The sequence below is a fragment of the Lissotriton helveticus genome, chromosome 4_1 (genome assembly GCF_964261635.1).
Source record: "Lissotriton helveticus chromosome 4_1, aLisHel1.1, whole genome shotgun sequence".
NCBI lineage: Eukaryota > Metazoa > Chordata > Amphibia > Caudata > Salamandridae > Lissotriton > Lissotriton helveticus.
In genome coordinates, this window is record NC_136063.1 from 1,430,013,376 (window position 1) to 1,430,040,107 (window position 26,732).

At 46.9% G+C, this 26,732-nt stretch overlaps 1 protein-coding gene across 4 annotated transcripts in view; it reads right to left on the minus strand.

Annotated features, from left to right (window-relative positions):
- NUP153 (nucleoporin 153) overlaps positions 1 to 26,732 on the minus strand; it is a 454,031-nt gene that overhangs the window by 118,694 nt on the left and 308,605 nt on the right. For all 4 annotated transcript variants that reach the window (XM_078687970.1, XM_078687971.1, XM_078687973.1 and 1 more), the window contains one exon: positions 10,201 to 10,253. In XM_078687970.1, coding sequence (XP_078544096.1) covers positions 10,201 to 10,253 — 53 coding nt within the window. The remainder of the gene's footprint in view (positions 1 to 10,200; positions 10,254 to 26,732) is intronic.

Below are 26,732 nucleotides of genomic sequence, written 5' to 3' on the forward strand. Positions count from 1 at the left end.
AGTAATGGTAGAACCTGTTGGGTGGAGTGGACGTTAGCTCTAGACAATAGCCGTACTGAATAAGTTGTCTCACCCACCTGTCTGTGGTAATGCTCTCCCAGACTGGCAGGAACTGTTGTAATCGTCCCCCGACCGGTGTTACATGGTCTGGGGGCAGTGACAAGGCGTCACTGTTTAGTATTGGCGGAGGATCTGGTGTTATTCCCTCGTCCTCTGCCCTTGTTGCTATTGCCACGGTATCCACCTCTATTGTTCTTATTATAGGTGGTTTGCGTGCTCCCTTTACTGCATGGAGTCTGCTGGGATGCCTGGCCTCTTGTAGCTCCTCTGTTACCGGAGCGACGAAAGGAGCCGCCTCTGAATTGTTATGACTGCAAGGCACCCATAGATTTGGCTGTCTGTGTCCTTTTTAATCTTCTCTAAGATTGTGTCCACATCAGGACCAAATAAAAAATCAGGGTTCACAGGCTGATTTAATAATGTGGTTTGAATCTCAGGTTTGAAGCCAGAGATGCGCAACCAAGCATGTCTCCTGAGCATGACACTTGTGTTGATGGCCCTGGCTGCGGTGTCTGATGCGTCAAGCGCACATTTAATGGATGCGTTGGATATTAGCTTCCCTTCTTGTATAAGTGTTTCTGCTCCCTCTTTGTAGGCATCAGGCAAATGCTGTAGCAGTTGCTCTAGTGTGTTATAATGCGCCCTATCGTATCTGGCTAATAGGGTCTGTGTATTTGAAATTCTCCAGATATTAGCTGCTTGAGCAGCTACCCTTTTCCCAGATGCTTCTAAGATTTTAGACTCTTTGTCTGGAGGAGGAGCATCACCAGTAGTTTGTGAGTTGGCACGCTTACGAGCATTTGATACCACTAAAGAGTCCAATGGCAGCTGTCCCTTAACCCCTTCTGCGTTGTGCCGCTCGCACGCTCATGACGAGCTCAGCTCGTCATGTAACGCGGCTTTTTGAAAAAAGCCGCGCAGCGCAAAAATAGCGGCCGCACGCATGCGGTTAATGTATGTAGGGTCCACAGGCGGCGGTCTGTATTTTCTTTCAATTCTGGGGTTAACAACCCTTGCTCTTGTGGTTTCTTTGAAAAGGTCTCCTGTGTGTTTAAGAACACCTTTCAACATTGGCAATGTCTTAACAGATTTCTCTGAAATGGAAAAAGTGTCAAACAAGAAGTCCTCTTCAATTGGGTCAGCATGCATTTCCACAACATGATTCAGTGCTGCCCTTTCTATTAATGCGTTAAACGCAGCTGTATCTTCTGTCGGGGAAGTTTTGACAGGATAAGAAGGAGTATCAGGAATAGTCTGTGACTCACCAGGGTCAATAGTGTCTGCCCATGGCTGAGTTTGGTCATCTTGATCTGTGTCCGCAGGGTAATCATATTGTCCACTATAGTCATACCCCATATCCTCAGTGTGTGTGGGCGAGTATGCAGAAGTGTCTTGGCCATGGTAGCTTACAGTCTCAAAAAGGACAGGTGATGTAGAAGAATCCCTTTTTCTTTTGAGTGGAATTTTATATAATTCCAAAGGATTTTCGGACCTGATCTTCCTTTGGTAGAAGGAAAGTCTGCCAGTTTCGGAGTCGATATACAGCTTCGGCTGTTCATCATAGGAGGGCTCTTGGTATACAATGTCCTCCTCTGGGGGATGACTTATTTTTCCAGTTGACACCGACCTGGGTGTCTCGACCCCGGTTTTCGGATCAAGCGCCTTAGGGCGTGCAGTTGGGGGCAGTCCAAACTTTATCGGTGGCTGCGAGTCTTTAGACAGACTGACCCTTTTCGGGGCCGGCGTCGATAGAGGTCCAACCGACGTAGCCCTTTCGTCAGTATGCCGCAGGCTCTGCGTTGACTTTGGTGCTTGAGGCGTAAGAGGCGCGCTCTTTTGCCTCGGTTCGACGTGCTCCTTTGAGGCGCCTTTGGTTTTCGGCTCGAGGGCTTTGACGAGCTTTGGCCTGTCGACTCGTTGCTTCGGATCGAGAACCTTCCGAGACTCGAGTCCCTTGTTAGTGTCGCTGTCCGTCGACATCGACCTAGTTGGTTCGACTTGCTTGACTTTGGTGATGGATTTCAGCGCACCGATCTTTGGCTCGACGGCCTTTATTTTTGACCTCGCAGGGTCGTCGACACTTGCTTTCTTTGTAGAATCAGACATGTTCGAACTGTTCGATCCGAAGACTGTCTTCAGCAGTTTCGGTTTCGATTTTGACTCGATGGCTTTCGGTTTCGCTTTCAGTAGTGCGACCGATGGCTCGTGTGATAGGTTCTTAGCCGGGAGGAGGTGATTCTGTCAGCTGGTGCCTTTCCAGCACAATGTATGCATTTGACATGTGAGGGTAGCCGCTTGACATAAGAGGAAGGTCCTTAATAATGAGGCTCGTTTTCCCATTGGGAGAAAAAGGTGCTTGGGATCATACTCTGGTTTTAAGTTGGTTTAATGGCTTTCTAGCTCCTGGGCCTCAAATTGTAGGTTCACATCACACGAATATGGAGTTCACAAAGAACCTTCTATTAGACTTTCAAAAGAAAATATACATCTAAGACGTTCTTGTTTTGTTAAGATATTAATTTGGGCACCTCTCATATACAAAGAAACCTTCAGGTGAATTTGTTGAGTTTTATGAAAATATAATCATAAAACAGAATAGAATATCTGGTAATAGAGTTAGAGAAGAAGAAAGAACAGATAACCTCTAAAAATTAGACTGGTATGGTCAAAGGCCTCTTGAAAAAGAACCACTAAGCAAGATCAGCCTGTTCCAGCTCACATTAATGATAGAAAAATGGAACCAGACAAGGCAGAGTACATCTAGACTTGGTGAGGCAGCTCTGCCCCAGATAACACGTTAAACACATAACATATATAGTAGAACAGCTTTTTATACATACATTCAATTAAATAGCCTACCTAACTTAAATTAAAACAATCCATTCAATAAAATCCCAGATTAAAACTAAGATACTGTTAAAACACTTATTTTTACATCCTTACCATGACATTCAAAATCTAATGTATCATAAATTACCAAAGAATGTGTCGATCTGTGTAGACTTTAAAACATTTTTGACTGCCATCATAAACCTTCTGATGGCGACTTGTATCCAGGGAGCACATTCCAGTTAAACGTTCCATAGCTTGTACCCAATTTCCAATATCATATTTTAAACAGATTGGGCGTACAATTGTTTTTTGCGGAGTCAAAAATTTTCACCAATCCCCAAAAATTTGCTAAATATTGCAATTAGTGCTGAGATCACTTGTACAATCTCCCTTGGAATCAGTCATTGCCATTTTTATATTATTTATATAGCAGGGGTTAATTCCGACCCTTATCCTTAACAGTTAATTTCTGAGCCAGCCATTGGGTAATACATCCACGTGGGAAAAATGCTTAGTTCTGCCACGAGTTCAGCATAAAATAAACTGATTTCTTCCACTCAAAATTCTGCAGACTATAATTAGGGCTCCTGGTTTTATTTTTTATTTTAACATTTCCTTCTGTATTTATCCATATTTATGGTCATTTTTTCTGTATTTATCTACATTTGTTTTGCAAGCAAAAGACGACGGTGCAGCTAGTATTTTTCAACATTTATTTAATTAGACAATGCATGCTTGAACTAGATAGATAGATAGATATATATATACCAAATCCTGAGTTGAAAAAGCGAACTCCTTCACCAGGAATGGACCACCACAAAAGGATTAAAGTTTTTAGTGCAGTTTATTGAAGCCTTCTCACAACATGATGCGTTTCAGCCGGGTTGCCCCGGCCTTGATCATATATATATATATATATATATCAGCTCAACAGTCCCTCCCCGCAAATTCCGGGAATTAGGTAGCAGCACTCCGGGGTAAATTCACAGTTAGGTTTTATTATTCAAAACGCGCTTTCGGCACTCGGCCTTCGTCGGTGTTCAAAACAACAGTGCCGCGCAAAGTCTCAATGCTTTTAAAATCATCACGTGATATTTTACAAAACACAAAGATAGGACCGCGAAAGTAAACATGGTCGCCATCTTTGAATGGGCAAAGTGTTTTCAATAATGCTTACCGCTCTATATAATCAGCAGTGTGCAGCTACGCATACAAAAATAAATCAATAGTAAAACACACAGAGTCAAAATTCATCGCTCAATGTTTGCCATTGACATAATGCCCACAAATGGGCTATATACATTCGATGCTCGTTACACCCCCCACTCTCATACCACAAAATCACGCCCAAGATGGGCTTTGGTAAGTTCTGATGTAAATAAAATAACGTGATAAAAAAGCATTTAAATAAGGCAATACATTGTTAGCGCAGAAAAACGAACACTGACGAAGGCCGAGTGCCGAAAGCGCGTTTTGAATAATAAAACCCAACTGTGAATTTACCCCGGAGTGCTGCTACCTAATTCCCGGAATTTGCGGGGAGGGACTGTTGAGCTGATATTATGGTCGGGTGCACCCCCGGCGAGCAGGCACCGGCCTAGGAGTGCGTCTGGCAGGTGTAAGTGGAGTGTGTGTATATATATATATATATATATATATATATATATATATATACACACACACACACACATATATATATATATATACACACACACACATGTGTGTGTGTGTCAAATTAAATAAACACAATACATTCACTTGAAAACTTTGCCATTGTAGGACAAGAACAGGTGTATTTCAAGAGACTGAGGACATTGAGGATCTTTCTGGTTGCTTTTTGCCTTCATGCGGTCTGGTTTCCGGGCATTAGTACAAACTATTCAGAGTACAGACTGAGGGAGTCCCTATGTCCTAGTTATCCATATGGTATGTACAGCTTAACCCCGGTTAGGACTTCTGATCTACAACGTTATCAACTGTTAACACCCTTCACTTCAGAGCAAAAGTAGTCCAGGGAACAGCGTGCAAGTGGCCTCTTGCCGTTTGTACCTTTTACATGATCCGGCATTTCACTTTAAGTGATTTGCCCAGAATCACAGGATGGTTAAGTAAACACCAAGACTCACATTGTACTTTAATTCCACCCATTTCTTCATGTTTGTCATGTTCATCTTGATTGGTCACCTTTTGGTTGGGGAGGGTTTTCTCCTCAAAGAAAATAACGTTGATGTTTTACATCGTTGTGCATTTTTGCCTGTTTATATAGTGGGCACCAAAGGCATTGAAGCACTTGACATGAGTGCCAGTCTGATTACACATGATCACTCTAATTTCTATAGGCACTGGTAAATCAAATGATTTGCCCAGGATCACAGGATGGTGAGCAGACGCCGAGATTTGGGCCTCATTACTCACTTCAAGATAAGAGTGCTGCCCGTGAAGGCCCAGTTTAAGGGGCTTGACCAAATGAGAGCCCTACTTGCCTACGCCCTTAAGCTGTCCCTTACTGGCAACAGTTTGAAGGTATTAAGAACTCCAGTAGAGGGACGACACTGTGTAGGACTCAAAGCCAGAAGGGATTTTTTTGTGGTGATGCTAGAGAGGTGTTGCAGTTAACCCCTACTGCTTAAACAATTTTTGAGTGGGTCGGGACAGCACCCTGCGTTATCAATGTTGGCACAGTCACTCAAGATGATTTAATGATTACCTACTGGTATCGCTCCGTGCCCCCTGCACTCGACCTTGCGAATTGTTCAGGTTGAAAGTTTCCTTAGTGTCCTTTACTTGGCCGTGACATCACTATGCCAAACACTGTGATGGGCAAAGCCCACGCTGTGATTTTATAGTGTCCTGGGGTCCCCTCCCAACTAACCCCTCCTTTTCCTTTGTAGTGATCCACATAAGAACAGAGTCCAGAGAAAGAGCCGGCTAATTCCAGTCTAAACAGCCGAGAACGTGCATTAAAAAAAGCAGACAAGTGCTCCTGGCCTGCTGCTTTCAGGGCGGTAGAGGCCCCCTGGAAACAAATCAGTCTCACTCAGAAGGGGATTGCTTAGGGTGATTTAGATGGAAGAATAGTGTGCAGGAGAATCTGGCAACGGTCTCAAATGTCTTTCTGCAGCCCCTGCGAACCTCAGACACGGAGACACACATCGTCGGTTTGTCAGTATATTCGGTGTCTATTTATAAATACAGACAAAGGAAAAAATAATCTGTTTTTATTTATATGTAAAAATCCGTTTAAACGGAAAACCGGGAGCCCCAATTATAATCTCGGGACAGTTCTCAACCAAATACCCTTTGTTCGCTCTTTGTGACCTCAATTTGAATATTCTGTGGGCACAGTTTAACCCTCATATCCTTGCAAACTTTTTCTAATGTTTTTTCTGGCCCATATTGGCCCACTTAAATTTGCTTCGCTGAATTTCGCTTTTACACCACAAGGGGTCTTTTTTTCCCCCTCCCATTGTAAAGCATTGCCAAAATGCTATATTAATGCAGCTTGGGCCAATATGTTCTATGATATCATGGCAGTCTCCATTCTTATGGCTTGGATCAAAGAGGACCTTGGTAGGGACTACAAACTTTTTAGGCACTTCCCATTCTCAACAACCCACCCACTTTCACCGCGTATATGTAGCAATTCCGTGCAATTTTGGAACTGTGGGGGGCATTATGGCCACATTGGCTTTCAAGAAGGGCCTGTCTGATGTGCCACCTATGTCCTTATTACATTTTTTCAGGCCCCTAACTGAAGCTAGAGGCCTTACCCTCAATGTTTCTAAATGAACATTCCAATCTAGATTCTTCTCAAACCAAACCCTAAGGTATCTGTATTCCTTCACTGTTTCCAGCTTAGTACAAAAGAACCAAATGAACTTAGTTTTTTTACTAAAGCTCAGCGTCTTTGTTTTCTCCATGTTTACTTCAGCTTTGTGTAACTACAGTTTTACCTAAATACAACCAATCTTATTTGCAGATCAATCTCAGTCTGATAAAAAAAATTACGAGATCGTCTGCATGCAACTTGTTTACCATCTATTTTGGGACGGACGCCCGAGCCACCTCCAGAGCCAATGGTAAATCAGCTTTAAGAGAGTAATGGCATCAGGACGCATCCTTGTCTCAAACTATTTTCAATTGATATTTACGGTGTCAGTGTCCCCTCGGTGTCCAGAATAACCTGAGCCTAGTTTGGACTATGCAGCTCCTGAATTAAAAGCAAAAAAGCCCTTTGGGATCTCACGCTTGGACAATGCTTCCCATAGGCAAATCTGGTCTACCAAATCAAAAGCTGCCTGGAAGTCAACAAAACAAGAATGCAAACTACCTCTCTGCTCGACAGACATCTGTGCTATTGACCAGAAAGAAAAAAAAACAATGATCAATAGTAGTTACCTTCTTTGAAACCCCACTGCTCGGGGAGCACAATATGGTTTACTTAAGCCCATTCCTTTCCCCTCCCCAGGATGGTTTTTGCAAAATCTTTTTCTTTTACATCCATCAGGTTGATCAGCTTATAGTCCTTTGGGGCTCTTGTATCTCCCAGTTTATGAATGGGTGTAATAACCCCTCTCCAGTTCTCTAGGATCTGGCCCGTATCTAAAATTACACAAAACCATACAAGAGAAAAATTCTGCCTACTATTCCGGTCTGGTCTTTATTATGACTGCTGGGAGATTATAGAGACCAGCTGCTCTAGTCAGGGTTACATCTGCTATCATATTTCTGACATTACTTACTGTAAAATGGGACCTAATGTCCTCATATATACCAGGCCAAGGTATCTATCTCTTCAGATTCTACATTTTCCCCATATATTTCTCTTAAGTACTCTTCCCAAGCATCTTCTTTCGTCACAGAATTCATTGCCTTTTGAGTCTTATGAGACCCTTCCTGTACTAATTTCCAGAACTTTTTTGGCATTTTGTTTCTACTGCTGCCAGCAGATCTTCCCAGCATTTCTCTTTGAAAGTTCTTTTTTGGTTCCTAATAAGCATTTTATACATTTTCCTTACCTCTTGCAGGCTATCAAATTTCAAAGTCATAATCTGCTCCAAGACTTCTTTCCCCTTTTATCTGCGCCTTTAATTTCGTGCATTCCCGACTAAACCAATCTTTTCCATTCGGCTGGTTTCACTAATTCTTATTAATGCACATTTTTTCCTTTAAGTTCTATCCTTAGAAAGTAGACTACTTCAATGATTAGATTTTCATACCACCCTATATTATTAAGGCGAGAGGGGGAGGAGCACTACATTTTTGTTTTTTACTCCTCACTCATTCTGGTGGTAAGACGCCTGGGGTAATCCATTTGTACAGGGATTACGGTATCTCTTGACCTCCTTTCCACGCCCCCTAGCTCAAGTTTTAGAGGTGAATGATCGCTCCCTTCAACTAACAGTACCTCAAATCCCCTGACTAGATAAAAATTCCAGGCTAGCATGAAAATATAATCTATCGGGCAAGACTGTAGACCTATATTAAAAGTCAGCCTCGCTGGACAGTCTGCGTCGGTTCTACCATTTAGGCAAATTAAGCTCTCCAAACTCAAATTTTGTGCTAGATCCAAATCTCGAGCTCCTTAGCTAGCATCTGGAAAACCGGCATTTTCTTAACTCACTTAATGTCAGTAGCTCTTTAACCCAAGAGTCATCCGTCCGTGGGTCCATTTTATGATTTAAATTGCCCAACAGAATGAATACATCTTTATAATAAAATTCACTCAGTGAGGCAACATCTTCCTTACATTTTCCCAATTCGGCTCTATACACTTCACCTGCAAGTAAGCATTCACTGTCATACATTCATGCTCCCAACAGTACACTCTGCAGGCCACCCCACCTGCCTCCCCCTTCCATTTTTCCCTTTTAGGTAGCATTATTGTAATTGTATGTGTCTTGTAAAGCGCACTGCTGCCCTGAGGCGTCCTGGCGCTGTAGACCGCTGGGGAACCCGTCCTGGCTATCCCTGTGAGATGGTCCCTACTGGGTATCTCCAAGGTGAAACCAGGCATCCCCGGCAAATGTGGGGGGCCCTTGTAGAGATGAGGCAAGCTAATGCCCAGAGTTGCCGAGTGTGATCCCTGTTTAGAGTAGGCACCGAGGCGAGAATTATCGAGTCCGCTGACCCTGGTCCACGACCCTGCCGCGTCGGGAATTGAACCCTGGTCCCGAGCCGTTCTCTGCTTCCGGGTCTGCCGCCTCTAACCAATGAGCCACACCAGTTATCTACCTTTGATCTGGCATTTTGCCCCTTGCACGATTTACCTTTCCCTGGTGCCATCTTGGGGCGTGGCACAAGAAATTATTTCAGAGATTCTCTATGCTCCACTCTGCTGAACTAAGTCCAGGCAAGAAGAACTTCCTTCTCTCTTGCCAACCACCACCACAAAGCACTTACCTCTGCTATCCCGCTGCAGCCAGGTGCTGTACCACGCATTTGCTACCACCTCCAGCCTGAATAAAGTCCCCTACGCTGCTTCTTCGCTGTGTTCAGGGCTGCTGCACCAGTGTTTCCAACCTAACAACTTTCCAGCACTGTTGTCTGGTGTGAGTCTGGAGTCTCATGGGCTAAGAGCATGTACTACTGCGCGCCACACTCCTCGCAGCTCCCCGTGAGGGGCCGACAGTTACCTTGCTTCGCCCTGCAGCTGGCCTACTCAGCCCAAGTGCAGCACCAAAATTAGTGCCCCATGGGGCCTTCGAGAACTCACCTGCAGCAAGAGCCACTAAGCATTCAGGAGAATTCCATACAAAAGTCATGATTTCTTCTTCTTCTTCTTCTTCTTCTTCAAAAAAAAAAAGAATGTCTGCCAGGTGGCTAAACTTTTATTCCACATTTGCGCTCCACTCTAGATACTCCGAGTTCCTCTCCTGATTAGTTGCGGCTTCAGCAGGTTGGGCGGGTACGGTAGTACTCGCACTCGTCTGCGGAACAGGCACAGCAACATTGGCAGTGGGAAAGCAGTTTTGAGGGAGAATAGTAGCGCACCATAAGTCAGGAGCATTTTATATGAAAGACTAAACAGTAGTTGGTTAGGCATTAAGGGCACCAGAGTTGCGATGATGCTTGCTCATTAAGTTATTCATGAATTTGTATTTATTTCACCAAGTATAGCTGGTTCATGTGACTTGTAATGTACAATGATTGAACAGTTTGAGTTAGAGATGGTACACTTTAGAATGGGGGCTGCCTAGGATGTTCAAAGAGAGATGGGCTGACAGGCTGCAAAGGGAGAGTGATACGGTTTGTTTATATGCTAAACAAGGGTGTGCATTGTGAAAGGCAAATTCAGGCAGGTCCTACCTTTGGTCAGCATTCTCTTGCATTGCCTCAGATAGGCCTCTTTTTCTAGACACCTGTCAAGAGAAAAAAAAGTTGATTGCTTTCTGCAGGCGGGCTACAGTAAAGAATACAGCACAAATTACATGTTATGATGTTCTATAATATGAAATCTAAAGTAAAGTAACTGGTAAATATTAAACGTCTAATGTGCATGTTTCAGTTTATGCAGCTCAACTGTAAATGAACCCTGGCTGCGTGGTATACAGCCTGAAACTAGAGGGGGGGGGGGTATTTGAAAGGCTCAATTTCTCCTTTGTTTGCACTTTCTGTACCCTTTCATTTCAAACTTCAGATATAAGCAGGTGTGTGTGAGTGACAATACAGCCATCTCAATTCTTAGAGCAAATAAGCTACACACGGAAGCAAACTATAACAACTTTTGTTCTAATCTTACATTTTGCATGTGAGAAAAACCCTATTAACCCACAACTGTATTCAAAACATTGACTGTTACATGAATGTAAAGTTTAGAAGGAAAGGAGGCTTGAATCCTATTGACATTCCTGCAGATATCCTGACACAAAGGTCCTTTAAACAATATAATTTCTTACCCATTCTGCCATTATGTTGAGCAGTGCAAGAATCAGCATGAGATTTGCTTGAAAAGCTAGCACTGTATTTTTAGATGCTAGATTTTTTTTTTTATAAAGTTTTTATTGAAAAATAACAGACATACAATAACAACAAAACTTCACAAGGCACAAAATACTACAGTATATCATCATGGATCCATGCGGGCGGAGCTCAAGAACAAAATCAACATACTACAGTCGATTAAGATAGGGGTAGGGGCAGGCAAGGAGACAAGCAGCAAATGCATCAGTGATAACAAATGAACGCCAATTAGGGGGATAAAGACACCTCAGAGGACATATCGTGAGGGGGAGTACATATATTACCCCGATATGCATTCCATTGGGACCAAATACGACCCCATTTCATGGGACGTCCCCGGGAAAGGTACACAGTCTTCTCTCGAAACATACACCAATCCATGTTTTCTTTCCATGTGGACAGGGTAGGTGGCCTATGTGAACCCCAAAGCTGGGCAATGTCCCTTTTAGCGACCATGTTACCAAGGGTCGCCCACGTAATTTGCGCGGAATTGTAATCATTAGGCTCCCAAACATTAAGCAGACAACGCCTGGCTTCGGGCAGCAGGGACACACCCGTGACACTATTCATGGCATCATGCACTCGGGCCCAGAATCGCACCATCTCCGGGCATTCCCACAGTATGTGAAGAAAGGTGCCAGTCATACCACAGCCACGCTTGCATAACCCATCCACGGAAAACCCCATCCGAACCAAACAAGGCCCAGTGACATACACTCTGTGAAGTATCTTCAGTTGGACAAACCGCAAGCGGGCAGGAATAGCGACCTCCTTAGGCGAGGACAAAGCTGATTGCCAGTCCTCGTCGTCCAGTTCCAGGCCGTCAGAGCACCACGCGTCTCTAAGGTGAACCAGTAAGTCAGCTCTGTTGTTAATAAGCTTTTTGTGTATTAAGGAGATCGTGCTATCGGGTACATGGCCATCCAGAATGCGGTCTTCCAAAGGGGAGGACTCAGGGATATCAGTGCCCACTGGGAACACCGACAACAAAGCGTGGCGGACCTGGGCATATCGGAAGAATTCAGTGTCCCCAGTTCATATTCCAGACACAGCACATCAAAGGACTTGACCGTCCCCTTTGACCACAAATCACCCACTTTACTAATACCAATCATGTCCCATTTGTCAAAGCCTTTCGTTCGCCACAGAGAGCCCAAGCATTCCGAATCATACAGGGGGGTGGCCAGAGTGAATCTACCACACCAGCCCAGGGCCGCAGTCGCATCACACCACACTCTCACAGCAATCTTAGTGGGACCGGTCAGCGCTCCGCGGTGACTACCGGAGTACAACGCTCTACTAAAGGACCCTCCTGGAAGGATAAGCCTGTCCATGGAGAACGCCGGAGCAGGGCCCGGAGCGTAAGTCGCGTGGTTAATCGCGCTGAGCTGGGACGCCCAGTAATACCGTCTGATGTCCGGGAGGGCTATACCGCCATCATACCATGGAAGTGTGAACTTGGAAAGGGCGATACGGGCGCGCCCATCCCAGATGAGTTGCCTCTGTAGATTTTCCACTTCACGGAAGTAGCCGGACGCAATCGGGCCAAAGGAATTTTGTAGCGTGTACAAAAAACGGGGCAAAGACATCATTTTAAAGAGCGCCGCTCTGCCGAGGGGCGATAGTGGCAACTTACGCCAGCGAGCTACATCAAGTTTAAGCCGCTGAAGGGGGGGCAACAGGTTAAGTTCATAGCGCGTAGCGGGATCCAGGGAAACATAAATCCCCAAGTACTTAAAACCGGTCTTCGTCACCTGAATTGGAAATCTACGCGGCAGCGGAGGAAGATCTCCTGCCAGAACGTAGACGCAGGATTTAGCCCAATTGATAACGAGACCAGAGTTCTTGCCGAAGGAAGCGAGCACATCAAAAAGCACATTGAGAGATTTCCGTGGTGAAGTGAGATATAAGAGGATGTCGTCCGCATACAGCGAGACTCGGTCCTCGAAATCAGGGGACCATCGAATGCCCCGCATGGACGGCTCCCAACGGAGCCATTCCGCCAGCGGCTCAAGAGCGAGAGCAAAGAGCAAAGGAGACAACGGACAGCCCTGCCGGGTGCCCCGTCCAAGCTCAAAGACGCAAGAAACTCGTCCGTTAACCACTACCTGGGCTAGGGGATTCTCATAAAGAAGCTTCACCCAGGCTATAAAGCCTGGCCCAAACCCGAATTTCAAGAGGGCCGCCCACAGGTAGGGTCACTCGATAGTATCGAAGGCCATGGTAGCGTCGAGAGAAACCAAAATGGCCAGTTCCGTAAGCGTCACAGCTCTTGCGAGAACCCCGTGGAGTCTACGCAGGTTTAAGGCAGTGTTGCGGTGCGGGATAAAACCGGACTGATCCGGATGGATCAGATCTCCGATCACAGTGACCAAGCGATTAGCCAGAGTTTTTGCCAAGATCTTGGGTTCGGCATTAAGCAAAGAAATTGGCCTGTAGGAGGTACAGCGGTCTCGAGGCTTACCCTCTTTAGGAATTTATTTTTATTTATTTATTCAAAGTTTTATATAGCGCGAACAAGATCTTTACAGATATCAGAGCGCTTCACAGAGACAGGGGTAGGGGCAACAGGACTGAACAGAAATAATGGGAGCAGTATAATAGATACAAACATAATAGGATAACAGTAATGTACAGAAAACATACCGATATAGCGAGTCGTTGGTCCAAGGGGAGGGAACCCGACTCCAGGGCCTCGAGGAACATGTCCCGTAAATGGGGCGCCATTTTGTCAGGTCGCAGCTTATACAATTCGATAGGCAAACCATTGGGGCCCAACGCCTTACCCTAGCGGAGGGATCGGATCGCTTCTGCGATTTCGTCCACCGCTAGTGGGGTGTCCAAGAGGTCCCTATCTGAGTCAGAAAGGCGAGGCAGAGCAATGTCCCGCAACAGTGAACGAGAGTCTTCCTCATCACGATCACAGACTGAGGTGTACACAGTCTCAAAGTGATCCGCGAAGCACTGAACGATCCCAACGGGGTCTGTGACACACTCACCATCAAGCCGCTCAACCACTGGGACCAAACGATTACTCTCTCCTTCTTATCCAACCACGCCAACAACTTACCCGCTTTATCACCCACGTCATACAATCGTCCCTGCTGCTCCCTGTACATCACTTTCGCTGCATCCGTAACAAGAGCCTTATAGTCCGCCTGTTTCAAAGCAAGGGAGTGCAGCTTGGCGCTAGACACACCAAGACGGAGATCGTCCTCCAAAGCAGCAATCTCAGATTCCACCCGCACAACCTCCATAGTAGCAGCCTTTTTCGCGGCGGCTATTAGGGATAAAGACTGCCCACGTATAACAGTTTTAAACGCTTCCCACAACGAAACAGCTGAGGAGACAGACCCCACATTGTCATCAAAGTAGTTCTCAATGGCTTTAACAAGGCTGGAACGGGTCAAGGGATTATGAAAGTACCACGGGTTAATCGGAGCCACTCTACCCTCGACTCCCACACCAACCTCGTAAAGGAGCCACAATGGGGAGTGATCCGAGATTCCCCTAGGGAGCAGTCGAATTTCCCTAATAGAGGTAGACTGAAACGCCGGCAATAAAAAGTAGTCCAGTCTGGACAAACTGCCATGGGCCCCAGAGTGGAAAGTGTATTGCAGTTGTGTAGGGTGTAGCAGCCTCCAAGCGTCAACAAGCCCAAAAGTCTCTAACAAGTCGCTCAGCCACCTGTGCGCCCTAGGCAGATCCCTGGGTGGATGCCGATCAGAAATGCCAGAGACAACAGAATTAAAGTCCCCACCCAGGATCAGAAGCCCTTCAGGAAGACCCAAGAGGACGTTACACAGGTCAGCGAAGGTTAAGGTCTGCAGGCCCGGTGGAACATAAACCGAAAGTATAGACAAGGTCTTCCCCTCCCATCTGCCAGTGAGCACAGCATAGCGCCCCCTGTCATCAAGCTTAATCTCATCAACTGCAAAAGGGAGAGAGGACCGAAGGAGGATGCCAGCCCCCCTAGACCCAGAAGTAAACCCCGCGTGGGCCACTAGGCGGTAACCACGTCGATTAAGGGCCTGATAAGCGTTGCCTATTATATGGGTCTCCTGTAAGAGGACAATGTCGGGGGAATGGCGCCTAAGGAATCTCAAAACAATACCCCGCTTAATCCGGTCCCCCAAGCCATTGACGTTCCAGGATAAAAGTTTAAACCCACCGCCCCCCATCCCCTATGCAGGAAAGAAGCAGGACCCACATAGAACACCACAGTCAATACTATGCCTCGTGAAGAAACAAAAACACACAAACACCCCCCCCCAACTCACCCATGATACTTCCCCCCCCCCCGCACCTTGCACCCCTGCGTAAGACTAAAAAGCCACCCCAACTTGCAGTGTGCCTGTCGCCCAATAACTAAACTAAGCTACGCTAAGTACCCAGGAGGAGGAAGAGTCCCCGGTAACCCCCCGCCACCCCCGGGCAGATCCAGGCCCAAAAGGTCCCAAGGCCAAACTCAGCTGATACAACAGACAAAAGTCCACAGGCGAGGTCCTCACTCGGCCGCACCCCCGTCAGCGCCGCCAGGGTGTCCGGTGCGATCTTGTCCCTCAGGGAGTGTATCCAGCCAGTCACTGACATTATCAGGGCGGTCAAAAAAGAATGTACGTTCCCGATACTCAATCCTCAGCCTGGTCGGGAACAATAAGGAGTATTTCAGACCCAAGTCTCGCAGTCGCCTCTTGAGCCCCTGAAATCCAAGTCTTTGCTTCTGGACAAGCGGCGAAAAGTCAGGATAAAAGGAAATAGAAGCATTCTCAAATTTCACCGGTCCTTTATCTCGTGAATCCTGCAGCACTGCGTCCTGATCTCGAAAATGGAATAGCCTGGCAATGATGGGTCTCGGAAGAGCACCCAGCTTTGCCTTCCCGCCGGGAACGCGATGAGCCCGTTCAACCGCAAAGAACTTGCTAAGTCCCAGGAGAGATAGATGGTTGGAAATCAAGTCCTCAACCAGGAGATCAGCCCCCTCAGTCTCGGAATCCTCCGGAACACCAATAAGACGTATATTGTTGCGGCGAGCCCTATTTTCATAGTCCTCAAGACGACGGGCCATTTGGTCGTGTGAGGATCGAAGATTACTAATTTCCGCTTGGGCGTCCGAGACATCAGTGACCAGACTGGAGGTCTTCAAGCCCAACGATTCCACTCTCTCATTGGTTTTCGTAAGATCCGCTCTAATCAGCGTGATATCGACGGCCACCGTGTCGATCTTAGTAGCCAAAGCCTCGTATTGTTGCCCCATGGAGGCCTGCATGGCGGCAATAGCTCCCATAACGTCTTTCAAGAATGGGTCTGAAGACACCGGAAAGAGGTTTTTAGTAGTGTCCGAAACACGGCTCACCGCGCCGGGCGACCCCTTGGCATGTGCATAGTGGTCCATGGTGTTGGTCTGATTTTGGCCGCCACGGAGAGGCGCCTTAGTCTTCCGCTTCTCGAGAGGCTGTCCAGTAGCCATCTTGGAAAAGGGACCCCGAAGGGGTCCCTGCGACCTGGTGAAAATGGCCGGGAGCAAGTGTCCAAACAATCAAAAAGACCAAGTCCAAACTTTGTGGGCACAAGTAGACCGAGCAGTAGGCAGGCAACCAGGTAGCCCCAAACAGGAGGGATAGCAACGGGCCAGTCGAAGACAGTGACGGGCTGCACCCCCGCCGGTGGAGCAGGGAGTAGAATCGAAACTGAAAGTCAGGAGGGGTCGACCCGAAGGAGACCCCTGCAGCCGTTGTTGATCAACTACTCCACGGCCGATTCCGAAACAGAGTCCCCGGGGTGGGCCTCAAAGTGTAGAAACAGCATAAAAGTGGACCCCTAAGTCCAAATTCGATATTTCAAAGTGTCCGATGATCAGCAAGGATATGCGAACAAAAGCCCGTCGACGAGATCAGGATGTTGCCAGGATAATAGTGAGGGGGTGGCACAGGTCCGGGGAGCTCTGTGCTCACGCGACCATCTTGGATGCCCGCGTAGCTCCTCCTCCTGCTAGATATTTTTAACGCTAGACAGGTTTTCAAATTTATGTGGATGATAAGGATTCATCAACTGGGCTAAAGCAAACCAAGACCAGGGAAAATGACATGGTTTGACATTTTTTCAAAAAGAAATACCATTCTATTCATAACTGCATACAGGGTTTGTGAAATCTTGCTGCATGTAACAGGATGGGTAGAGGTAGACTGTTGAAGGACATGGCTGGCCAGTAAGAGGTTATGGTCCTCCCACAAGGAGCACACTGGAAACTGAAAGGCCAAGTCAAAAGGCCAGACTGATAAACCAAGCACAGAGCCTTTACAGTGCTAGATAACCAGAAGCCCAAGGTTGGTGCGGAGAGGCATGGTTGCCCCTCTCTACCCTATGTAAGGCTGTTGTGGCTGTGAAGAGAGGTTCTGCTCAATATAGGGGACCTGCACCCCCACTATTCATCTACTTCTTCCTCCCATCTTAAAGTGTGTTGGAGGCTGAAGGTGAGACTCAACTTGCTCCAGCATTCAAAGCATCCACAAGCTGGGGCCTGCACCTTTGCAAAGCAGCCCTGCGACTCTACTGGTGTGTAGTCCAGATTGTTTGGGATAAGGCTTCATGCTGCTCTTCGACACCCCAGTTTTTGCTCTGCCCCCGCAGAGCTGGTGGAGGAGTAATGCAGCAGCACATGCTTATTTCAGCACATAATATTGGCCCGGATATGGAAACAGACTGAACTAACACTTTAAAAACCTGGAAGCAACCAACTCAATCTGAATATGGTAAGCTTGGAACTGAACCAAGGGGACTGGTGGGGAGGTGAGAGCTAAGGCTTTTAGGCGATGCTTTGACCGGAGCCTTGTGTGGAGGTGGAGGCGGGGTAGGGGCTTTGGTACTCACGGTTTGCCCCGGTGTGATCTGGTCATCGAAGTCCGACTGGTCCTCTACAGTGACTATTTCCAGATCTTCGGAGCCTCTGGGAGTTCATGTTTGTCATCGAAAATGTTTTCCGTTCTGGTGCCTGCCGCTGCATCTCTTGTCGAGCAGCTCTTCGGTTCCGGATAGTTTTCTTTGACCGGAACAGCGCACAAGCTGGACGGTGTTCTTCGTTGTGCTCCGGAGATAGGCACCTGTTGAATACTCTATGCTTGTCACTGTGTGGAAATTTGGATCCAAACTCTGGGCATTTTTTAAACGGGGTCCTTTCCATTAGGATGAGGCCCACGTGGCGTTGAAAAGGCCCAACGGCCCGCGTCGACGACCGTATAGAAGTGGAAGTGTTGTCGAGTCGAGGGATACCGAGCATAAACAATACCGTCGAATGTAGAAGGTTTTGGCCTTAGAAAGTTGGAAAACTTCGGTCCCAAAGTTGGAGCTGTCGAAGTACATCCGAACCCAATGGCGGAAAAAAACAATCTGAAGATGGAGAAGATGCCCATGCGCACTGTAGTCCAGGGGAGGAGTCACCTATCTCGTGATACTTCGAAGACTCTTCCAAGACAACAAGGTGCAAACATCCGGAACCAACACTAGGCGGCGATCTATGCGAAGATATGAATTCAGCAGCCCACATGCCTCGAAAATATGGGTCGCATGGTGCGGGGCAATGGCAGCGTGCGATTGTCCTGTTCACAGGAGCCTTTGTGCTGGGCTTGGACCATGTTCCCAGAAAGACATCAGGCAAAGTCTTGTTAAATGGCAGGAGGGGTTCCGAGGAGGAGACAACCAGCTGCAGGACCTCTGTCACGATGTTAGTCTAGTCTTCAACCGAAGAGAGCTAAAAGGTCCAAGAGCTCAGCTGCCCTTCTCACTACCATAGGATATGAAGCTCCCTCATCTGTGGCCACGGTAGGGGGAGAAAGCAGGCCAGAATCTGGAGAAGTATCATGTCCACTGGGCTCACTCAATTACACATACCAGTCCATCTCGTGCTCAGGAGTGTCTTGTAGAGGGTCCATCGACCCCTCCCAATCTTCCCCCATTCCTAGCTCTTGAAATTAGGCTGTGGAACCGACTTACAAACTAAGTGCTGTTGGTGCCAGTATTGGTGTCAGTTGGTGCCAAACCAGATCAGGGTTGTCAGGGATAAGAATGGGAGCTGGCGCAGCTGGGGAGTGCATTGGCACGACAAGCATCGGCCCAGATCCACCACCGGATCCAGAGGGGGGGGGGGGGGGGCATCTGCGACGGAGCTACCAGCGAGGAACCAGATGCAGCACCCTCCGAGCCTCCGGGACCCGAAGGCGTGCCAGGAGTCAGGCCGCTCATATATGAGGCACATACCATCCTAGAATTCCTTGTGCTGGGTGGGGGTCGCTCCGGCTCCCGGGAAGGCAGGGAAGCTTGGAGCCAACCCAGGCACAGGTTCAGCAGGACTAGAGCACCAATGCTGCTCCGTCACGTCAGCAGACAGACAGGGATAAGTGGTAGCACGCTTATACTTCTTGTGTTTATTATGCCTCTTACCTAAACTACCCGACAACTTCGAGTCGGAGGACGAGGACTTGGGACTCCCGGAGTGGTGCTCGGACCTTCCTAGGGACAGAGACCTCCGGGGCAAAGAACGCAGTACCGAGAAGTAACAAGCGCTCCTCCCTAAAAGCTTTCAGAGCCATGGCCCGGCAGTCAGAGCACAACTTCAAATCATGGTCATGCTCAAGGCACCAGAGACAAATCAAATGTGGATTTGTCATCGATATGGCACATTGGCGGGGACTGCATGGTTTGAATCCAGAAGTCATCTTTGACATGTTGGAAAAAACCTACACCAAAACATATTCAACCAAACGTTGAATAAAGCCTGTAAAAAAGTGACAGAGTAGGTCTCTTCACGGATCTGCTCTGGCTGGCACAGTAAGAAAACGACGGAGGTCAGCGCGCCAAGGTGACACTATATAGGTGATGTAGACTTATCAACAGCGGAGACCATGCAGTTAACCGAGACCACCTACCGGTGCACAAGGGTATTGCTTGAAGAAGTAACTTCTGGATCCAGTCCAACGCCTGGGAAATTCAAAGGTAAGAAATCTGCTGCTAGATGCCTCAATCAGATTTATTCTCTATCATCAGGATCGGAATCTCCAATTGTTTAAAACGACAAAAAAAAAAAAAGGTACAACAAGCCATAGGCCTAAAAACGTATTTGCTTATTAACAATAAAATAAAGAAAAATGCACACTTCCAGCCAATCAGATGAATGCACCAGCACTTACTGTCCTAGATACCACTACAACTTTAACATTCAAAGGAGTAGTTGACAGACTCACAAACTTGAATTAGAATAGTTAGCAGTCTACAGTACATTAGGAAACGGGAAGTAGGCACACCTAATCTAAAGAGGCTGAGCAGGACTGCTTGTGCCACCAAAGTATCTGCTGCTCTAGCCATATTTAAGAAGTAATAATGTATGTTTTTTCTTCTAGGGCTCAGCTAAAGAGATAATGCAAGGCACTCTAGCATACAAGGCTGCTGCTGAAACGTCTAGCTGAGTTGTGGTCACTTTCTCTCCGAGGTCTGGGCTCCTTTTTGTGATAGAACACAAGGAACGCAGAAAGCCATTTCAGTAGTCCTTGCTTAGAGAGAAGATGGGCCTTTCAAGGGCACAAATATTTGCTCACTGTCTTGTTAAGTTTGGTCAAGGTAAAATCTGAGGCTTCTGCATACATCCAGAGGGCGCAGACACTTTTCAGCACTGGAGGCAGGGCTCAGAAAGAAGGAACAGAGATCCAATGGTACACAGTTTGAATCTGAAGGTACTTTTGACAAACTTAAGATTTGGACGCAGTAATACCACTGCGATTGAGATCTGAAGAACAGGTTTCTGTACAGCGAGTGCAGTTCACTCACTCTTGGTGATGAGGTCAGCAAGAAGCAGGGCAATTTTCCAGGAGAGAACTTCCAATCCACCTTATGAATAGGTCCAAACAGAGGTGACAAGGGGCATCAGAAAACAGTTGAGCTCTCAAGGCTCTAGTGGCTATTTCAACAGAGGAAGAATCGACATAGCCTTTTCATAAATTACTTGTTTCATTGAAAGATGGGCCAGAATGTGGTCTGTAAATGGAAACTGCAGCCAGGTGGACTTAGACGGACCCATGTTTGAGGCTAGATTTGACTAGAAGTAATAAATTGGCAATTTCGGATAAGTTTGCACGGCCAGTGGGTCAAGGCACATCATTTTTTACATTTTACTTAGTATGTTTTGAAGGTGGATGATGTATGCACTAGCGTCCAAATAGATCTACAGTCCTGTGGAATGATCAGGTGACCAATCTCTAGGTTATCAAGAGTCAGGCCATGAGGTTCCGGACTTCAGCTGTGGTGGTAAATGTATTTCCCTTGCCTGCACAGTATCTCATCCACCAAAGGGCAATCATTCTCAATTTGCATTGCTCATTTGATTTGCAGAGAACCCTCTGGGCATGGGAAATTGTATGAAAATATATACAAAGATGTTGAACCGGCTCATCGAAAACTGTTTGCCCCGAGATCCCTCTTCGTAGTCATCTCGAATCAATCAAAGGATGATTCCAGCATTTGAAAAGATCCTGCAACTGGCTGCTGGGCAGCACCCAATAGTGTAACTCAGAGACCTGCTGAGATTGTTTGCTTGGTCGTTCTGCAGACCCACCAAGTGCTCTGCTTTCAGCAAAATAATGTTGGCTACCACCCAGTCTCACAGGTGCTTGGCCTCTTATGACGGAGCCAAGACAATCCTTTCCGCATCAACATCAAATGCAGTGAAGCTGTGCTGTCCATTCAAATTTGGGTCATCTTCTTAAAAAAGCAAGGAAGGAACTCTTGAAAGTCTGTCACAAATGGTTAAAAGCTGGACAACATGTATGTACAGACATCTCAGGATCTCTAAATATCTGCATTACGTCTGCAATTCTTGCATGTGTGCTCCCCATCCTTATTCCTTGCTTTAAGCAGCAGGTGACGGACACCTTGTTGTGACATGATTATGCAGACTACCCACATTTTGCTGGACGTGTGTGATTGCCAGAGGGATGCAGGACACAAGTAACCCCAGAAAAATCCTGTATTGTCGCACTGGGACAACAGAGAATGCTAAAATGGTTGTGTCTAGAGCCACCATCTTTGTCACTCGATTGTGTAGGAAATGTTTTCTCTTGTCAAGTGTCATGCTCCAAGGTAAGTCATGTTAGCTGCTGGTGATAGAGGATTTGGCCTCGTTCAGGATGAGTACCTTGTAAAGGACAAATAAGCATGTGGTAGTTGAATCTTCTACCTGTTTCACTGTCATCCTTTTGTTAACCGGTCTGTGAGATATGGATAAACTTAAAAGCAAAGCAGTAGGTGTGCCATAATCATGTTAAGAATTCATGAAGGTTTTGGGGTTGACTTGAGTCTGAATGGAAGAGCTTCGATTTGATATTGCTGTCCAGCCACAGAAAATGTTAGATACTGTGTCATTCAGATGAATAAGAATAATCATCCTGGAGGTCTAAGGATATCAGCAACTTCCCTGCCTGCAGAAAAAAAGAGTGGCTATCATGAAGGACTGAGACTTCAGCAATGTGCTTAATGCACAAAGCTCGGAGTCTCTAGGTGCCAGTCTTCTATTTAACTAAAAAGCCTGGAGAAGAAGCCTATGTTCAGCTGAATTTTGGGAATCTTAGCCATCGCTCCTTTGAGGAGCTCGAGAATCACCTGTTGTAGGAAAGTGCCAGATTTCTTATGCACTTTAACTTGATGTGTCATGGGTCCCTGCCAATCAGGTTTCCAGCGCCAGTGTTCTTTCACAAAACTGTACATTTGTACCCCCAATTGGCACCTGTCTGGCCACATGTAAGTCCCTTGTAAAAGGTACCATGGGTACCAAGAGCACTGCGACTAGGTTAGGCCTCTAAAGGCTGCAGCACATATTGTGCCACCCTTAGAGGTTCAGTACCTTACACACACATGCACACTCTGCAGGGTGTATGTTTTGGGGCAGAGAAAAGTGAGGAGTTGACATGGCCCACAAACCTGCGCCCCACTGGGTATGCACCCAAATAAAAATGGAACTAAAACTATTTTCGAAGAAGACACCATGAGCCACATGCGAGATTTAACATCTGATTTCAAGCAGCAAGTTTATTTTCATGGAAAGTCAGAAGTAACTTGGAGCTGCATCAGTTAACACCGGACAACTCTTTATGACTTTCAAATGTACATGGGTGTAATTATACGGGTCACTGATTAGACAACATGCAGAATCTGGGACATATAATTGTTTTAAATAGCACGTAAATCGAGTCTTCAACTTTGGCTAAGTCTTTTTATTATTAGCATGCATTTTGGGTAATGTAGTGCGAGAGATAGCAAGGAGCAATCAGGGCGCTACAGGAAGTCATCATGCTGCGTGAATGGGAGGGATAAATTGGGAGGAAGAGTGACAGGTGGGTTTCACTAGCCGGCCAGGGTGGAATGTCGAGGAAGTCTCCTTCGGGGATGTAGAGAGATACACGGACGTTTTCAAGCAGGTACGTGAGATATTGAGGGGACGATCAATAGAAGGAATGGATGTTAGTACGTTATTCCACATGATTATTCCACATTTCATCATGTTGATGTGTAGAAACTGTTTGAAACGTTAGACGCACGATATGAAATGTCAAGAACAATGGCAGGTAGGGAGTTAGGGAGTATCGATGTATAGTCAGCCACAGGAAGGGTGCATCATGTAAAGGGAGTTTCCGGCAATGAAACCACGTTTTAGTTTTGTAGGGAGGGGTGTGAGCAAAGTGTTTGAAGACTTTTTGGGTTGCGAGGTTATGAGGTGTATGCAAAGCTAATTGACACCACAGACCAGGACTCACTAATTTAAGCAAGCAATACACGTAAGGAACAGTGTAAATGTCCAGCAGCATGAGTAATCTAATAGTTTGAACCTGTTTTTCGATAAGTAAACAATTGATAAACCAGTAAAAGTTAGATGTACAGAGGTGTAATGTATGCTTAATATTTGTTTAATTGATTTTCCAGTTACCCCTGACGAAGGGCTCACAGAGGCCCGAAATGCATTGGGTTTGCAATAAACTGCTTTTTCATGAAATCTGCTTCAGCACGTATTTTTGATAGAAGAGGTTCGGATGGCCCATCAGAAGTATGAGAAACAGTGAAAATTGGCATTTACTTGCATGCGGTCTATAAAAGGTCAACAAAGAAAAGTGATTGAAGACGCGACAAAATGGTTTAAAAATGATTAAAATGATGATTTATGGATGATATCACTGCAAAGGCAGCAGCGATTGTGCCAAGGTCGGGGACACTATCCAGTGGCCCAATGTTGTGATTTACGGTACCACGTGCCACTGGGGCTGGGCACATTACCCTTGCGCACGCATTGTGTAATTGAAGGATTAACACGAGTAACTGGAAGCATTGAAGGAGTGCATCCCACCCATGAATGATGTCCACAAACCTGTGCGCCATGCCTGCAAACCACTGACAATGGTACAGCTAACACACCCCTCTAGCTGGGCGCACTATACCACTGGTGCGGGTACAGTTGCATTAGCACTGTACCCCTACAGTGTCTAAGTTAATACTTATACATTGTAAGTGCAGTAAAACCATAAAGAGTATATGGGCTTGGGAGTTTGTCATTACGAACTCCACAGTACCATAATGGATTTACTGAATTTTGGGAAGTTTGGTAAAAACTCAGCATAATAAACCCACACTGATGCCAGTGCGGGATTTATAATACCTTGCACTCAGAGGGCATCTTAGAGATGCCCCCTGAAAGACGACCAGCCTATAGTGGGTGCACTGACTGGTAAACACCAGCCTACCACCACAAAACATGTTTCTGGACCCCTGGGATGGAAGCCTTCGCTCCCTGGGCCCAGAAACAAAGCCTTTCCTGAGCAGAGGTGGTCACACCTCCCCCAGGTCAGAAAGAGCCATCTGTGGCTGGTGAGCTTCAAAGGCCTCGCCACCTTTGTAACGCGACCCACATCCTTTCCTGCCATCAGGGGCAAGCCCGCTTCCTGTCTGACCCCCTTTTCGGCAGGAGGACAGGCGAGAAAACTTGGAACAGACCAGAAGGTGTGCCCACCTCTGCCAACCCCACCCTTCAGGTGGGGGAGGAAAAGTGAAGCTCACTCTTCAGTGCCACCCTCTTGCACATGGCAGGCACTCTCCAATCAGTGTTAGGGATTGTGTGCCAACGCGGACCCCTCTTTGCCCTGAGCTTAACCCGAGGACCATTGCTCCCCCCCTAGGCTAACATTGGACCTCAGAACTACACCCGGCTACCCTGGTGCCGCTGAGGGTGCTCTTAATGCATCCTTGATCCTGGGGGAACCCTGGTTCTCACCCCAGAAACCTAACTCCCAAGACTGATTACTCCCCTTTAAACCGATAACCTGATTTTCTCCCGTAGAACTGCATTGACTTTTTCTGTGGATAAATTCTAAGTGTGGAGTTGAAAATTGTATAAAAACCTAAAAAAATATGTTTTGAGAAAAACTGACTTGCTTACCTACCTTTTATCCTGGAAATTTCCCAGTGTGATATCTAGGCATATCACATGGAGTAGAAAAAGTTATCCTGAAAGTAACTACAACTGTATTTGCACATTTTTAGGTTTCGCTGGAGGGCGGCGCTCTGAGCTCCGCCTCCAGAGAAATCTCTTGATTTCCAGTAAGGAGAATGGAATACGCCCCCCTGTCCCATTGGCTTGCTCCATAAATGGAGGCTAGCCATTGGAACAGAGATCTGTCCGTCAAGGCCGGACCAGATTCGGGGGCGTTCCCGAGATTTTTTCCCAGGGCGGAGTTATGTTTTTTCCGTTCCCTCCCCTTTCACTGATGCGCTGTCCATTTCCGCCCCCCCCTCGCTGTCCTGTGCACGTTTCCCGCCGTCCGTGTCCTCTCCCGCCGTCCGTGTCCTCTCCCGCCGTCCGTGTCCTCTCCCGCCCCCTCCCGCCGTCCGTGTCCACTCCCGCCCCCTCCCGCCGTCCGTGTCCACTCCCGCCCCCTCCCGCCGTCCGTGTCCACTCCCGCCCCCTCCCGCCGTCCGTGTCCACTCCCGCCCCCTCCCGCCGTCCGTTCCACAGGTTCCTCAGGTTCGAGGGTAGAGCGTTCCAAGGATGTGACAGGTGAGCACAACTGCAACCAATTAAAGGCCGGGCTGTCGGGAGGCGCCAGGCTGCCATCTGAAGAGAGCTGTCGTGACTGGGGGTCTCAGAACCTCCTGCGCGAGCTGCCTCCACACCATTAGCAGGACACGCGCCGCTTTGAAACTCTCACAGTTAATTCGTTGGCTCGCCCACCTCCATTGTTATTTAATTATCATTGGATTTCGAGTGACATCCTGGAACGTTCTCTCTCTCCAAACAATCCTCCTTCCTCTAACTCCTATCGCCGCTTTAAAAGAGCAGGACTGCCGTTGCCCTTTTAAGAAAGAGTGTTGTCGCTGTGAGGAAGTTCGGAGAGCAGAGCATTGTGGGTTTTGGGTGTGGAGTTTAGAAGAGAGATGAGGAAGAAGTAAGTGAGAGTAAAGAGAAGAGCCCCTTTCGAAATATTAAGTGAAACATTCTTTGACGACCGGGAGTCCTTAAACAGTGGAGAAGATACGGGCTCGGATCTGTCCAATAAGACTTGTACCTGCAGAGAGAGAATGTGTGAAGTGAAGTACTAGGAAGTACATTTCCAATTATTATACTGAACATTGCAGGCCAAGCTGGGGGCTGAGTAAGACTTACGAGTTACTGGTTGAATTCTGCTCTGCCCAGCTGTGACTATCCCTGCTCCGAGACCGCCGTTCGTAGGGGATCATCAGACAAAGGGCTTCCCTGACATCCTGTTTGTGCATTATTTTGAACCGTAACCACAGACCGCAAAGTGAATTGATAGAGCTTCAAAATGAGGTGAGTACATCAACCGTTCGTGTGC